Source organism: Chiloscyllium plagiosum, chromosome 6, assembly GCF_004010195.1.
Source record: "Chiloscyllium plagiosum isolate BGI_BamShark_2017 chromosome 6, ASM401019v2, whole genome shotgun sequence".
Taxonomy (NCBI): Eukaryota; Metazoa; Chordata; class Chondrichthyes; order Orectolobiformes; family Hemiscylliidae; genus Chiloscyllium; species Chiloscyllium plagiosum.
The window spans coordinates 14,182,467-14,200,057 of NC_057715.1; the positions used below are offsets into that span (position 1 = coordinate 14,182,467).

The 17,591-nt window shown below is 44.8% G+C and overlaps 1 protein-coding gene across 2 annotated transcripts in view; it reads right to left on the bottom strand.

The window, feature by feature from the left end:
* Window positions 1-15,927, bottom strand: part of pros1 (protein S) — a 69,293-nt gene extending 53,366 nt beyond the window's left edge. The window contains exons 1-4 of one of the 2 annotated variants that reach the window (XM_043691241.1): window positions 15,752-15,927; window positions 9,396-9,553; window positions 7,165-7,189; window positions 261-347 (exon numbers count right to left, since the gene is read on the bottom strand). In XM_043691241.1, the coding sequence (XP_043547176.1) occupies window positions 261-347; window positions 7,165-7,189; window positions 9,396-9,553; window positions 15,752-15,812 (331 nt within the window). In that variant the 5' untranslated portion in view covers window positions 15,813-15,927. Of the gene's footprint in view, window positions 1-260; window positions 348-7,164; window positions 7,190-9,395; window positions 9,554-14,721; window positions 14,856-15,751 lie in introns of those variants that run through there. The other variant, XM_043691243.1, reaches the window with a different exon arrangement.
* Between the last annotated feature and the right edge of the window lie 1,664 nt (window positions 15,928-17,591).

The window sequence follows — 17,591 nt, forward strand, 5'->3', positions numbered from 1 at the left end:
ATCGAAAATACTCATTCATTCAGCTCTTCAGGGTAGATATTTGCCAAGGCTGCTTAGTTTGTGGTTCCAATGATTATAAGTGACTCCTGTCCCAGCTGCAAGTGTAAGTTGTGATCTGCCCGGGTAAGGTTAGAAGGGAAATGTTCATCACATTCAGTCCACTTACTCATAAATCATCCACTGTACACATGAAAATCGGGCACAGCCCTCTCTTACGTCAAGTCTCAATTGTACACTTCTGCCCATGTCCCCTAACTTACCGGTTATACAGCTCCGCAAATTCCCAGGATAGCTTTTGAAACTGTGGTACCGGCTTGGAACGCCTACCTGGTAGCGGCTGAGACAGTCTGCAGGGAAGGCAAGGAAAAAGTCTGAGTGCTCACAGTAACAACACTGCGGGAGAAAGCAAGGACTACCCAGTCGGAAGGTGCATTCTCATTCATAAAACCATAAGACATAGGAGTGGAAGTTAGGCCATTCGGCCCATCGGGTCCACTCCGTCATTTAATCATGGCTGTTGGGCCTTTCAACTCCACTTACCCGCACTGTCCCCGTAGCCCTTAATTCCTCACAAGATCAAGAATTTATCAATCTCTGCCTTGAAGATATTTAAAGTCCTGGCCTCCACTAATGAATTCCACAGGGCTACCACTCTCTATCTCATGCCCTTCAGCCAGATCATTCATATATAAAGTGAACAGCTGCGGCCCCAACACTGAACCCTGCGGGACACCACTTGTCACCGGCTGCCATTCCGAAAAAGAACCTTTTATCCCAACTCTCTGCCTCCTGTCAGACAGCCAATTCTTAATCCTTGCCAGTAGCTCACGTCGAACACCATGGGCCCTCACCTTACTCAGCAGCCTCCCGTGAGGCACCTTATCAAAGGCCTTTTGGAATTCTAGATAGATAACATCCACTGGGTTTCCCTGGTCAAACCTACTTGTTACCTCTTCAAAGAATTCTAACAGGTTTGTCAGGCATGACCTCCCCTTACTAAATCCACGCTGATTTGTTCACATCTGACCCTGAGCTTTCAAGAATTTAGAAATCTCATCCTTAACGATGGATTCTAGAATTTTATCAACAACCGAGGTTAGGCTAATCGGTCTATAATTTTCCATCTTTTGTCTTGATCCTTTCTTGAACAAAGGGGGTTACAACAGCGATTCACAGGTTGAGTTTGACAATTCACCCACGGCTGCAGATTTAATTTACATTCCCAGTGCAGAATCTCACCACACCGGGATTAAATCAGGAATTCTTTGTGCAGGGAAAGGGGAATAAATTGAAGCGTGCAGAAAAAAGGGGATGGTGAGACGGCAGTGGTTCACAGTAATTCCATGTCACATTGCAGGAGACAATGGACAACCTGATATGCATGGTACACTCCTGTTCTATTGGATAAATATGACCACTGCAAAGGTGTGTTTATCAGTACACATTGACCAACATGGTAAAGTGTTCGCTTCTGAGACAGAGTCCAGCTGCTTTCTGCAGAGAACAGAGAATCTGTGTTCAGGGAATTCCAATCTGTGTTCAGGGAATTCCAAACTGTGTTCAGGAGTTCCAGACCCACCAAACTGGCAGTGCTGTACATAACTGAAAAGAGCAAAATTAGCACTGCGTTCAGATCTGGGTCCAAGTCCTCAGGATGGACGTATTGGTATTGGACAGGGATAGAGCACAGATTCAGCAGAATGATACTCTGATTAAATTACCAGGCTGCAGGGATGAGGCTTACAAATCCCTGAGTTTAGGGAATTTAGGAATAATCTATCTGATGAGATTAAAGTGATGATACAGAGGAACTATTTCTTCTCATGGGAATGTCAAGAATTTGGTTGCCTTCCTCTTTCCAATTTTCCCATTTCAAATGGATGCACCAAGACTGCTGGTTGTTCAATCTTCACATTACCCATTAACTTTCTGACGATTTATCCAGACTGGGGCCCGATATCAATTTACACCACCGTACCTGAGACTGGATTCTTCCGTGGCTAATGTGGGACTTGAATGCAGGGTCTCCTGGTTCAGAGACAGGAACACTACCAACATTACTACTCAGGCAGAGCCCAGAACAATGGGCACTACCTTAAATGTAGAGCCTGATTTTACAGGGATTTCTCCACACAAAGGGGCTTGGAAAGGCATTTCTCCACACAAAGGGGCTTGGAAATCTGGAATTCTGATGCTTTATAAAGCTGTTGTGGCTGGGAGCCAACTAAATCTTTTCACGACCAAAACTGTTCAACTTTTGCTGTTCCACCAACACACCTCAGGCATGTTGTCAGAGTGGCCAGTGAACTGTGAGTTTGTATAACTTGTTTAGTCTCCTCACTTTTAGTGTTCAAATGTTTCAACCCTCCCTAACAGCACTGCACATTTACCAACAGGATTTAAGAAGGCAACCCACCATCACCTTCTCAAAGGCAATGAGGGATGGGCAATGCATGCTGGCCCAGCCAGTGAAGTCCACTTTCCCCAGCCCTGAATTAAAAACACCCAGGAACAAAGCTGCAGGCTTGAACAAAGTAAAGGTTGTGGCAAACTCATCTAACATGGAAAAAGCTACAAAAAAACACTGTGGTCAGCCTTCTCCTTTACAAGACAAATTGGAAATACACATATTTTTTCATTTGTTGTACAACTACATTGTGGGAACCAAAGGTAAGGAAATGCAGAATGTTATTCATGCACACACACAGATAGCTGGTGTAGTTCAGCTCTCCGTACATTTTTCATTTTGGTTTTATTGTGAGATTCTCATCTGTCTCTTTTTTCTCAATCATTACAGCATAAGACATTGATTCTAATTTTGGAACTGTGCGGGTCTCCCCTATCTGTGAATTTCCCATTGGTCAATCAGACAGATCTGTAGCGACTTCGATTTTGTTTTAACCTGGACGAGCTCCTGTTCATTTCTCAGACTATTATAGTTTCCCCTTGAGATATTAAGTAAGCATTTTTTTTATTTGCCAGTAACTCACTCCCTTCTCTAGTTAAAACTCTGGGATTGCTTTTGCAAGAATGTCATGATCAACATACTACTATACAAAACGCTGTCACGGCCACACTAGGAATATTGTGTACAGTTCCAGTCCCCTAATTTCAGGAAGGATGTGGAAGCATTGGAAAAGGTGCAGAGGAGATTTACCAGGATGTTGCCTGGTCTGGAGGGAAGATCTAATGTGGAAAGGCTGAGAGACTTGAAGCTGTTCTCATTGGCAAGAAGAAGGCTAAGAGGGCATTTGATAGAGACATGCAAAATGATCAGAGGATTAGATAGGGTAGACAGTGAAAGTCTTTTTCCTACGATGATGACATCAGCATGTACGAGGGGGCATAACTACAAACTGAGGGATGATAGATTTAAGACAGATGTCAGAGGCAGGTTCTTTACGCAGAGAGTGGTAAGGGTGTGGAATGCCCTACCTGCCAATGTAGTCAACTCTGCCACATTAGGGAGATTTAAACAATCCTTAGATAAGCACATGGATGATTTTGGGATAGTGTAGGGGGACGAGCTGAGAATAGTTCACAGGTCGGCGCAACATCGAGGGCCGAAGGGCCTGTTCTGCACTGTATTGTTCCATGTTCTATGATACTTTTTCAGAAGTTACATGACACCAGGTTATATTCCAACAGGTTGATTTGAGAACAGAAGCTTTTGGAACACTGCTCCTTCACTACCCAACAGAAGAACAGTGCTCTGAAAGCTTGTGCTTTCAAATAAAGCTGTCAGACTGTAACCTGGTATCATATAACTTCTGACCCCAGTCCAACACCAGCACCTCCACAGCATGGACTTTCTTTATGGTCAAGCAAAAAGGTATGATGTTCTTGTCTGGTTTGCTGAATAAACTTTTTAAATCACTCATCCCAACCAGAGCAGATTTCATCCAATTATAGAGTCATAGGGTCACAGAGATACGGCACGGAAACAGATCCTTCGGACCCTTCCATGCCGACCACATATCCCAACCCAATCTAGTCCCACTTGCCAGCACCCGGCCCATATCCCTCTAAACCCTTCCTATTCATGTCCCCATCCAGATGCATTTTAAATGTTGCAATTGTACCAGCCTCCACCACTTCCTCTGGCAGCTCATTTCATACACACACCACCCTCTGTTTGAAAACATTGCCCCTTAGGTCCCTTTTATATCTTTCCCTGCTCACCCTAAACCTATGCCCTCTAGTTCTGGACATCCCCACCCCAGGGAAAAGACCTTATCTATTTACCCTATCTATGCCCCTCATGATTTTATAAACCTGTATAAGGTCACCCCTCAGCCTCCGACACTCCAGGGAAAACAGCCCCAGCCTATTCAGCCTCTCCCTGTAGCTCAGATCCTCCAACAACCTTGTAAATCTTTTCTGAACCCTTTCAAGTTTCACAACATCTTTCCGATAGGAAGGAGACCAGAATTGCACACAATATTCCAACAGTGGCCTAACCAATGTCCTATACAGCCGCAACATGACCTCCCAACCCCTGTACCCAATACTCTGACTAATTATTTTTCAGCAATATCAATTGCTTTAGGACTTTCATCTTTTAATTTTTTTACCCAATACAAATCTGCCATTCAGCTTGCAAATTATTTTATCTTAATTAAACAAAGTTCTAGTTTGCTCAGTTAAACAAAGTTATAACTTGCTTCCTGAACTGAATTCAGTTCCATTGGTTACTGCAATTTTATTTGGAGACTTAGCACTGAGAGGAACAGGTGATCCATATGCTGTCTTGTTCCACTCACTGGACTTGGTTTTGGTTCTCCTACAAACTGAGTTCGCTTGGGTTCCTTGATTAATTGGGACATTCCCCTCATTGCCTCTGGATGTGCTTTGGGATTTCCTCAGTCCCTTCTGTTCCTGTGGATTTTGACTGAGCTGTTCAACCTCCATGGGCTTTGTGCACTTTAAGAAGACTTCGCAGCTTAGAGGAAAGACCTGGAGAGAAACAGCTAAAGTCCAACCTAACATTTTGAAACAGAAGGATAATTTCTCTGGGTTGACCCATTGCAAAGTGATGGCTCAAAGTTTGTGAGAAGATTTGTAGCTCGGGTGCTCGTTGTTGTGGTTCTGTTCGCCGAGCTGGGAATTTGTGTTGCAGACGTTTCGCCCCTGTCTAGGTGACATCCTGTGCTTGGCAGCCTCCTGTGAAGCACTTCTGTGATCTTTTCTCCGCCATTTGTAGTGGTTTTGAATCTGCTGCTTCCGGTTGTCAGTTCCAGCTGTCCGTTGCAGTAGTCGGTATATTGGGTCCAGGTCGATGTGCTTATTGATTGAATCTGTGGATAATACCACTACAAATGCTGGAGGAAAGATCACAGAAGCGCTTCACAGGAGGCTCCCAAGCACTGAGGATGTCACCTAGACAGGGGACGAAACGTCTGCAACACAAATTCCCAGCCCGGCGAACAGAACCACAACAATGTGTTGGCTTTGGAGAGTAGGTGAGACTGCGGTTTTTTGTGTGTTTTAAGATTTTCCAAACTGTTTTCTATATTTAGATAACATAGTTTTTTTATAATATTTGTTCCTTTTTATGTAATAAGTTTCTCTTTTAATGTTAAAGAAAATCTGCAGCCTTGTGTGCCTATGTTTCAGTTAAACATAGAGACAGAGAAAATAGCTGCAGGAATAGGCCATTCAGCCCTTCCAGCCTGCACCACCATTCAATATGATCAGGCTGATCCTGCAATCTTGGTATCCCACTCCCACTTTCTCCCCATACCCCTTGATCCCTTTAGCTGCAAAGGCCACATCCAGCTCCCTCTTGCTACTCTAACAGCTTCCTGTGGGAGAGCATTCCACAGGTTCACAACTCTCTGAGTGAAGAAATTCTTCCCCATCTCCATCCCAAATGGTTTACCCCTTATTCTTCAACTCTGAATGGCTCCCATGTTAAATTAAAAAAAGAGGAGACCTATTAAGCCAGATTTCATTCTGGGTTCTGACTTGCCCAGTAACAGCATTAACTGGGATAGTAACATTGGTCTGAATCTGATTCAACCTTGGTCATCTGCTCAGTCAATGTTGTTAAGAACTTTGTCTTATTGAGGTTCTTTCTATCATATCCAACTATCAATAACTTTTAAATCTTCCATTTCTAAAGGACACCAACTTCTACCAATTTAAACCCTCACTGTCCATAAATGTTTGTGCAAAGTCACCACCTTAAGTTATGATAGTATTTGTACATCATACTTTGCTGTTGTCATTTCAGGTTTGGTTTCAAACAATTTGACTTGTAAGTTCCCTTCAACATCCACACTCCTGGTAGTTAAAATGTGGCTCTGTTAACCACAGATTACATCTTGGCTTTTAATACAAATTTGACTTTGGTTCATTTCGCAATGGGTCCCAATTGCCATGACCACAACAATCATGCCCTCAAAATAGTCAATTAACCAAGATTTATATAAACTCATTCATAGTTTGGAATTTAAAAAGAACCAGTAGATAAGCATCAATCTTAAACAAAGAAGTTTCTGTTGATCCTTGGAAAGGTTCACTGAATTTTAAAAGGCATCTTGTGATTTCCTCCTGAGGTAAGTACAGTCCAGTCCCAATTCTAGCTCCAGCCACGAGGATGACTTGTGGAAGACACTTTAACAGATTCTTTATCTATTTTAAAGACAGAGTTGCCTCATTTACAAAGTATTTAATTTTTTATGTAAATATTTATATACTATAAAGTCATGTCAGTTTGGGAGGGGCACTAAAGTTTATAGAATGGAGGTAATGAATGGAGTTAAGGTACAGGAGAGACACCATCTAACGCAATGCTGACAGGCTCAAGGGACTTCTCAGCCTCCCCCTATTCCTTTAACTCACTCTATATCTCTCACACTGTTTCCCAATAACCATGTCAACAGCAAAAGGTCATTTTAACACGCTGCAGCGTTACAGTTGATCTGCAGAAATGGCAGTGATGGGATTCAAACCCACACCTCCTTAGAGACTGTGTGGCTGAGCAGTCTAAGGCACTGGATCCATATTCCAGTTTCTAAGGAGGTGCGGTTTTGAATCCCATCACTGCCATTTCTGCAAATCAACTGTAACGCTGCAGCGTGTTAAAACAGCAAAAGGTAACTGACACACTCAGAATTGTTCAGACACCAATGGCAGTGTTAGCACAGAATTGAAACTCACCGAGATACCTGGGATAAAAGTATTCCTGTGGAAGGAAGGAGAGATAAATATCAGGAAATACATACTGCTCGTATCAGGATCGGCATCAGCCTCAGCTTCCCATTCACAGTCACCACTGCAAACTGAGACAGGTTAGCTGCCTCATTCCCAAACAATATCTCTTAATTTTTTTTCCAACTTCCAATTCTCAAATCGACTTCCAATTCTCAACATTAATGGGTGAGGGGGAAATAAATTCACTCTGGGAGCGTGACCACTTAGGACGCATCCCAGACACCAAGGTCGCAACAGAAAAACTAACAAGGATTCCCAATAAACCCCAAGAAGCATCCCAACAGTATACCTTTCAGAAACCTGTAAAATATATAATTTATCAGCACGTTAGGGCCTGGATTACCTTGGCGCACACACTGCCATCAAGCCCACATCCCCAGACCTCTCACTGTTTCCCCCAAAGCTCTTAACAGTCAATAAAATATTTCAGAGGTTTCACCACTGCATCAAATACACCAGGAAATGAGCACAAAGCAAGCTCCACAAACAGCACTGAGATACAATGACAAATAATCCATTCCACTACTGTGGGTTGAGGAGTAAAGCTTGACACGAACACACACAAATGAGTGATGCTGGCTTTCCTTAAAATGAAACTGTGGCATCATGTGCATTCAGCTGAGAGCTCAACTGGAGCCTTTGTTTAATTAATCATTGAACAGGAAAGCTTCTTCACTACTGACCCTCCGACAGCGCAGCACTCCCTCAGTACTGACCCTCCGACAGCGCAGCACTCCCTCAGTACTGACCCTCTGACAGTGCAGCATTCCTTCAGTACTGAACATCTGATTGTGCAGCACTCCCTCAGTACTGACCATCTGACAGTGCAGAACTCCCTCAGCACTGACCCTCTGACAGTGCGGCGCTCCCTCAGTACTGACCCTCTGACAGTGCAGCACTCCCTCAGTACTGACCCTCCGACAGCGCAGCACACCCTCAGTACTGACCCTCCGACAGTGCAGCACACCCTCAGTACTGACCCTCCGACAGTGCAGCACACCCTCAGTACTGACCCTCCGACAGTGCAGCACACCCTCAGTACTGACCCTCCGACAGTGCAGCACACCCTCAGTACTGACCCTCCGACAGTGCAGCACACCCTCAGTACTGACCCTCCGACAGTGCAGCACACCCTCAGTACTGACCCTCCGACAGTGCAGCACACCCTCAGTACTGACCCTCCGACAGTGCAGCACACCCTCAGTACTGACCCTCCGACAGTGCAGCACACCCTCAGTACTGACCCTCTGACAGTGCAGCACTCCCTCAGTACTGACCCTCCGACAGCGCAGCACTCAGTGCAGCACTCCCTCAGTACTGTCCCTCTGACAATGCAGCACTCCCTCGGTGCTGACCTTCTGACAGTGCAGCAATTGCTCAGTACTGACCCTCTAACAGTGCAGCACTCCCTCGGTACTGACCCTCTAACAGTGCAACACTCCCTCAGCACTGACCCTCTGACAGTGCAGCACTCCCTCAGTACGGACCCTCTGACAGTGCAGCGCTCCCACAGTACTGACCCTCTGACAGTGCAGCACTCCCTCGGTACTGACCCTCTGAGAGTGCAGCACTCCCTCAGTACTGTCCCTCTGACAATGCAGCACTCCCTTGGTACTGACCCTCTGACAGTGCAACACTCCCTCAGTACTGACCCTCTGACAGTGCAGCACTCCCTCAGTACTGTCCCTCTAACAATGCAGCACTCCCTCAGAACTGTCTCTCTGACAATGCAGCACTACCTCAGTACTGACCCTCTGACAGTGCAGCACTCCCTCAGTATTGACCCTCTAACAGTGCAGCACTCCCTTGGTACTGACCCTCTGACAGTGCAGCACTCCCTCAGTACTGTCCCTCTGACAATGCAGCACTCCCTCAGTACTGTCCCTCTGACAATGCAGCACTCCCTCAGTACTGTCCCTCTGACAATGCAGTACTCCCTCAGTACTGTCCCTCTGACAGTGCAACACTCCCTCAGTACTGTCCCTCTGACAATGCAGCACTCCCTCAGAACTGTCCCCCTGACAATGCAGCACTACCTCAGTACTGACCCTCTGACAGTGCAACATTTCTTATTTACTGCATGCGGAGTGAGAGCTTGGATTATTTACTCAATTCTGCAGAATGGGATTTGAATCCATGACCTTCTGTGGATGGTGTAAAGAACAGAAAGTACTTACTGTTTCCTGATTGTTCTCAAATATTTCCCTAGCTTCCTCTCGATTGCAAATTTCTTCAATGCATTCCCGCTCAAGGGAGCCTTGCTTGTGCTCCTCAAACATCACATTTGCTCGGCGGTGTCTGATGAGGAACTGTGAGGCTCGTTGTTGTGACAGGACTGTATAAAGGTGAAAACATTTGGGTGAGTGACTGTTCACTCACTCGGTGCTCAATTTCACTTCCCAAAGGGAGTCTTCACTTAAGTTGTGGTTGTATTCCTGAAAATTGTCATTTTGACAGTAAAATCTTTAAGTGAAGTGTGGTTGCCCGTGAGAAACAATGTTAAAGCCAGAGTTAGGTTTCTGCAAACATTTCTTGCCCAGAAAATAATGTACAAGTTTAAATATTGTGTCGTACAGATACAGTGCTGTGAACTCCTACCTCAAATAACTTGCAAAGCGAAACAAATCGTTAAACATTAAAGAAATATCGTATTAGTGGAAGGCAAAGCATTGCCCTTCATATGGTGGGGTTTGAAATGGGCAATTCTGATACGTCAGGGGGCAACATTTCTACCAAGGCAACATATCAGAAGTAGAAATCAGGTGGTCTTTATTAAACCATAAATTGGAAGTCACAGTCCAACAAATTGAACAGTAGCAATGAGAAGGAAGAGCTAAGGGTGAAGGAGGTTGTATGAATTGGTTGCATTGTGCTGCTTTTGTCTCTCTGGCAATGTTCTTTGCGAGCACAGTATAGTACAGCAGTGGTCCAGGCCCTTCGGCCCACCATGTCTGTGCTGACCCCAAATAATCCCATCCAGCTCCACATGGTCTATATCCCTCTACTTCCTGCCTGTTCACATGTCTGTCTAAATGCCTCTGAAACGTTGCCATCGTATCTGCTTCTACCAGCACTATGTTCCAGGCACCTACCACCCCCCCGGAGTAAAAGTCTGCCTCACACATCTCCTTTAAACTTTCCCTCTCTCACCCTAAACCTGTGCCCCCTCGTATCTGACAATTCCATCCTGGGAAAAAGATGTCCAAGTATTCACTCTATCCATGCTTCTCATCATTTTATATTTCAGACCATCCCTCAGCACTTAGCAAAAACAATCCAAGTTTGTTCAACCTCTCCTGATAGCTCCAATCCAGACAACAGTCCTGGTAAACTCTCCAAAGCTTCCACATCCTTCCTATAGTGTAGTGACCAGAACTGTACATAATTCTCCAAATGTGGCTTAACTAACGTTTCATACAGCTGCGACATTACTTGCCAACTTTTATACTCAATGCTCTGACTGACAAAGCTAGCATTCCGTATGCCTTCTTTATCACCTTACCCACTTGCGTTGCCACTTTCAGAGAGCTATAGACTTGAAACCCAACATCCCTCTGTCTTTCAATGCTCCTAAAGGTCCTACCACTAACTGTGTACTTTCCTCGTGCATTTGACCTTCCAAAATGCATCATCTCACACTTGTCCAGATTGAACTCCATCTGCCATTTGTCCACTCAAATTCCAACTGATCTATATCCTGCTGTGCCCTTTGACAATCTTCCTCACTATCCACCAATTTTCATGTCATCTGCAAACTTACTAATCAAGCCCAACTACATTTTCATCTCAATCTTCTATATTTGTTACAAACAACAGAGATCCCAGCACTGATTCCTGTGGGACACCACTGGTCACAGACCTCCACAACTACCCTCTGTCTTCTATGACCAAGCCAATTTTACATCCAATTTACCAACTCACCATTGATCCCATGTGACTTTATCTTTTGTACTGGCCTACCATAAGGGACCTTATGGTAGTAAAGTAGACGACATCCATTGACTTGCGCTCAATCATCTTTATCCCTTCCTCAAAAAAAATCAAATTGGTGAGAGAAGACCTCCCACGCAGAAAGCCTATTCCTAACAAGTCCATTCTTTTCCCAATGTGGGTAAATCCTGTCCCTAAGAATCTTCTCCAATAATTTCCCTCCCGCTGATGTAAGACTCACCGGCCAATGCCAAGTAGCAATTAAGGCTATTTTCTCCGGCTCCACACATAAAGTCCCTCCTTTGTCCTGGAATGGACTTACTCTATCCCTGGTTACCCTCTTAATCCTAATATCTGCATAAAATGCCTTGGGATTCTCTTTAATCCTACTTTCCAAGGAAATTTCTGGCCTCTTTTAGCCCTCCTAATTCTTTGTTTAAGTCCTTTCCTTTATATTTCTCAAGAACCTTGTCCTATTTCAGTTTCGTAAACTTTCAGTATTCTACCTTGCTCTTTTTGACTAAACTTTCAGTATCTCTTGTCATCCAAGATTCTCGAATCTCACCACCATTATCTTTCATCCTCACAGGAACATGTTAGTCCTGAACTCTGATCAACTAGCCTTTAAAAACCTCCCACACATCAATGTGGAATTACCCGCAAACAGCCTCCCCCAATCTAATGTCACCAGTTCCTGCCTAATACTGTTGTAATCAGCCTTCTCCAAATTTAGCACTTTCATCCAAGGACCAATCTTATCCTTATCCATAACTACATTAAAAATTGCAGAGTTATGATCACTGTTCCCAAAATACTCCTCCACTGAAACTTTAATCACTTGGCCAGGCTCATTCCCCAATTCAAGATCTTGTACACCCCCTTCCTTGGTTGGACCAACTACATACTGTTCTAAGAAACTCTCCTGGATGCACCTAACAAATTCTGCTCCGGCTAAGCTCCTAGCACTAAGGCTGGGAGTCCCAGTCAATACCGGAGATGTTAAAATCACCCACACAACTCTGTTGTTTTATGTATTTCCATGATCTACTTACACATCTGTTCCTCTATCATCTACTGCCTAATGACAGGCCTATAATATAACCCCTGCATAGTGGCTACACCTTTCTTATTCCTGCATTCTATCCCTAACACTTCACGTGATGAACCGTCCAAGATGTCCTCTCCCAGTGTAGCTGTGAAATCCTCCTTAATCAGTAATGCAACTCTCTCACCCCTTTATATCCCTCTCTGAAACATGTCACCTCTGGAATACTGACCTGCCAGTCCAGCCTTCGCTCAACCAAGTTTCTGCAATGACTTTAACATTGTTGCTTTCTGCTCTGTTTCATGCTTGATTATTATAGGAAAGCCAGGATTGGGAACGCCAGCTTCTCCCATTGACAGTTACTGACCCGGCCCTTCCACATGATAGTGCAGAGTGCCAGGACCAATCTTGAAACCCTGTTCCTGCAGCAGCAGTGCCCTGTGGCCGTACCACCTGCTGCTGACAATGCTCACCTCCAGCCTCATCCATTCTGCTCCTGCTCTCCACCAATTACTTGTTTTAAGTTCCGCTGTTTCATGCTGTCCATTTCATGGCTGAGTGGACACAACTTGCTCCCTCCTACCTGCGATTCACTCTTTCCCTGGGATCAGAGCAAATAGAATGGCCCAGGTACACTGGTGCAGTGATGTCCACTTGCCCACCATCCTAACAAAAAGTAGAGAGAGTCTGGGGTGTAGGTGCTACACTAATGAACAATCACGGTTCCTGATGTCAAAGTACAACTCAGGACACCGACAGCACACTCTAATAACAGTTACAAGAAAGGCAATATGAGGTAGAAAAATGAGTCCAAAGAATCAACGAGGTTAGAATTCACTGATATTAAGCAGAGTCACCTAAAGCAAGGGCTTAGTCTACATTAAAGGTTCATCTGCAAAAGTCCTCTGGGTAGATTTGACCAATGTACTGGTAGTGTGAGCTGGTGAAGCAAATGTTGAGAGTGGGTCCTTTTTGTTGTCCATTACTTTCAATTTTACATTTTAACAGGAACACACTTTGAAAGTATCCCACTTACAGTAAAGCACTTCGAGACATTCTAAGGTGAAGGATGATGTCAAGGAAATGCAAGTTCTCTTTCTTCTTTTTAGGCACTACCTGGATTAGGGAATGACTCTGGTTTGATGAGTTCTGAAATGGCGGATAGACCCAATGCACAATCTGCAATCTACATGGCTCCCTCCATGTGCAGGCCCAGTGGTGCTGGAAGAGTTGGGTAGATGGATTGTTTGGAAGTTTATGCAATCCATCCAACACCTCACCTTAACCTCTGCAAGTTCTTGACAAGTCTTCTGAGTGGCTTCCCAAACAAGTGCTCCCCATTTTAATCAGTCACAAGTCAGGAACCAACAGGGATATCTGACCCTCCAGTTGTTTCTTTGGCTGAATGGCCACCAGAGGGCAGTCAAGGTCAACAATGGCTTCCTCCATGGTAAAGTCTTTTCGGGTCACCTCATAATTTGCACTCCTCAGCCATCATCATCATAACAATTGGAATGGAGAGACAAGGAAAGAGGGGGAGGGTATTGGCTGGTGTGTAGAGGAGGTGGAGAGCAGGAAGGGGAAGGAGGTGAGAAGGGATAAGAGGAAGATGGGAGGACAGTGCAGAAAAAGGGAATGTGGAAGAGGAGCTGGAAAGAGGCAAGGAGGCAGGAGGAAGAGGAGGAGGAGGGGTAAAGATGAGGAAGAAAGGATGGAGTGGAGAGAGGGGTAGGAAGCCAGTGACGAATAGACAGACCTCAACAATCCGTAACCCAGCTTCTCAATGTCACAATAATGTGGACAGCAACCATTCAATAATTCTATCAGGAAGTCTACCTAAAAACACAGGCTTTGTAAACTTTACCAAGCCTCCCATGGCACTACTTTGGTGACATGAACTTTCATCCCACGTCATCCAAAATGTTATTGGAAGCACGGATTTACCATAATTTCAGAAGTCAACTGGAGCAGTATTGCACTGTGTGTGAATGTTCAAAAAGCTTAATATTATAGCCACACTGGAAAATGAAAGGGCAGTGGAAGCGGATTCATTGGAATTTCTGAAGGGAACTGAATAACTGCTCGAGAAAGGGAAGTTTGCAGAGTTATGGAGAAGGGACAGCAGAATGGAGCTGATTGGATATTCTTTAAAGGGTCATCACAGGCATGATGAGCTGAATGATGGCAAATTGATCTGATTTTATGTCACACTTCTATTTACTGCCCTGTGTACCGTGGGAGTTGGTGAAGATGCTGATTTTGTGTAATGATCGATGAAGGATGCACACTTGGGCTTATTGCAGTTTGCTGATGGAGGTTGTGGAGTTGGGAGCATGCAGCAAGATTGGAAAGCGCTAGTTCCAGAGGGTGCGAGGTGGTTGTGAGAGGCAGCCGTGGAGTTGTTATCAATGACACTGAGCTCCTGGGTCTGGCAGAGAAAGCCAAACGGAAAGTAGTATGGGAAGAGGTATTTTTTCAACTGATTCAATCTTGTGAACACAGAACTCTGTGACTTTAACTTGAGTTACCTAAGACTCTCGATTCTGGTGGCCGTTCTGTCCTGAATCTCCTGTGGGCTGCTGTTTGTACCTAATAAAAAAAACCCAACTTGCATTCACGTAGTGCCTTTAACATAGTGAAAGTTCTCAAGGTGTTTCACTGGAGAAATATCTTCACCTGAAGACACATGCAGAGAAATTAGAATAAATGCCTAGAGGAGTCTGATTTTAAGGAGCATCTTAAAGGGGGCAGGAGAGAGGCTGAGAGACTTGGAAAGGAAATTCCAAAGCTGGAGGTCAGGCCAGTCACCAATGGTGGAACTATGGAAATTGTGGGACTAGAATTGGAGGAAAGCAGAGATCTGAGAGTGGTGGGTCTGTGGGTCTGGACGAAGTTACAATGATAGGGAGAGGCAGATTGGCTAGGGGAGGATTTGAAAACCAGAATGATAATGTCTAAGGGACTGGGGAGCATCTTGACTGGGGAGCATCTTGATAGGCTGGCCTAGTCTGAGTGACTAATTAGCCCTTTCAACCAGAATTTCCCCACCAAGGTTTTTTTTTGCAAAAGCTGTTACTTGAATCTGGCGGTCTTGAATCTGTGGGAAAATGAAAGAGGACGTATAATTCACAACAAATAGAACGCTGTAACAAAGAAAAACTCCAAAATACTGAATGTCAGACCTTAGCTACACCTTTCAATAGTTCAAAGTTTGCCCCTGTCCTGCCCATCTCAGTTGCACCCTGATTAAACAGGATGAGAGAGAGAGAGATGTTACAATCTGATCGATTTGCTCAGTTCTTGTGCAATTAGTTGCGGAGTAACGAATCTGAAAGGGTTTAAAAACCCTCCTAATGACAATTCCACTGACCGCAACATTCATCTGTGACTGATTACTGTCAGGCACACGGCCAGGCGTCCTGATGTGAAGCCTGCAGATCTCTGCGGTACGTAATGCACCAAAACAAACTCAATCGGATTGCGCTGGCCCCGGGAAATACTGCGGACGGAGAGGGGGTGGTGGGAGGATGGAGGCGCACTGATCAGGGAGATACTCACAGGACACCGCCTGGGACATGGCAAGGCACAGCAAGGCGACGCGGTACAACCTCCCAGCCATGGCGAGAGGCCGACAGAGGGACAGCAGCGTCCACACAGAGTCCGGGATCCCACGGCCTGGCCCAGGGTCAGTGATCTGAAGCTGCCCCGGGGGAGGGAGGACGGTAGGGGGGAGGGAGCTGGGAGGAGAGACTTCCAATCCTGCTCGAATCAGAGCCGTGCACAGCCAGAAAGGGAACGTGGGAGTGTGTGCTGGATTGCATCTTTGAGGATGTCTGCATATATCTCTCTGTGTGAGAGATTGCATCTTTGAGGATATCTGCATATATCTGTGTGTGTGAGAGATTGCATCTTTGAGGATGTCTGCATATATCTGTGGGTGTGAGAGATTGTATCTTTGAGGATGTCTGCATATATCTGTGTGTGTGAGAGATTGTATCTTTGAGGATGTCTGCATATATCTGTGGGTGTGAGAGATTGTATCTTTGAGGATGTCTGCATATATCTGTGGGTGTGAGAGATTGTATCTTTGAGGATGTCTGCATATATCTGTGAGAGATTGCATCTTTGAGGATATCTGCATATATCTGTGTGTGTGAGAGATTGCATCTTTAAGGATATCTGCATATATCTCTGTGTGTGAGAGATTGCATCTTTAAGGATATCTGCATATATCTGTGTGTGTGTGTGGGAGAGAGTTAGATTGCACCTTTGATGGTCTCTGCATATATCTCTGTGTGTGTGAAATTGCAACTTTGATGGTCTCTGCATTTATCTCTGCGTAGGAGTTAGATTGCATCTTTGACCGTCTCTGCATCTCTCTCTTTCTGTGTGAGAGATTGCATCTTTGAGGGTCTCTGCATCTCTCTCTTTCTGAGTGAGAGATTGCATCTTTGAGGGTCTCTGAGTATTTCTGTGTTTGAGAGTGGATTTGTATCTTTGAGGGTCTCCGCATACGTCTGTGTGTGAGGTGGGGATTGTATTTGGTGATATGTTACGCATGGGAGTCAATGTGTTGGGGACTGTATTTGGAAAGTTGATAGATCTTGCGGACCGAAGTCTTCATGTTATTGCTGACCACACTACCCTCCAATACTCAGTATCAAAGTGAGGAAGTCTTTCCTCCTTTAACAAGGATATTAATACATTGGAGAGAATGCAGAAAAGATTTACCAGGATTAGAGGGTTTGAGTTATGGGGAGAGATTGGTTAAGCTGGGTCTTTTTAACTGGAGTGTGGGAGGTTAAAGGGTTATAGAGCTTTATAAAATCATAAGAGACATAGATAGGTAAATAGCAAAGGTATTTTACCTAGGTTTGGGGAGTTCAAAACTAGAGGGCATAATTTTAAGGTGAGAGGAGAATTAAAAGGAACCAGAAAGGCAACTTTTTCACAGAGAGGGTGATTTGTGTGTGGCATGAACTTCCAGAGGAAGTGTTGGGTGCGGGTACAGTTGCAACATTTAAAGGCTATTTTGACAAGTACTTGAATGGGAAAAGGTTGAGAAGTCAACCACAGCCTGTGGGACTAGTCTAGTTTAGGAAACTTGTTCAGCACAGGTGAATTGGACCGAAGGGTCTGTTTGTGTGCTGTATGGCTCCATTGATTCTTAAATCTTGCTGCAATTATCCAAAGCTGTGGTGAAGGATTCTCATGGTGCAATGGTAGGCTTCCTGTCCCTGAAGGCCCGAGTGCACGTCCCATCTGCACCAGTGGTGTGCTACAACCCACCTGGACAGGTTGGTTAAGAAATATTGACTAGACTTTGGTGAGGCCACACCCTGAGCTCTGCAGTTCCATGAAGGGAAGACTGTGCGTTGGGGTAATCCAACAAAGGCTT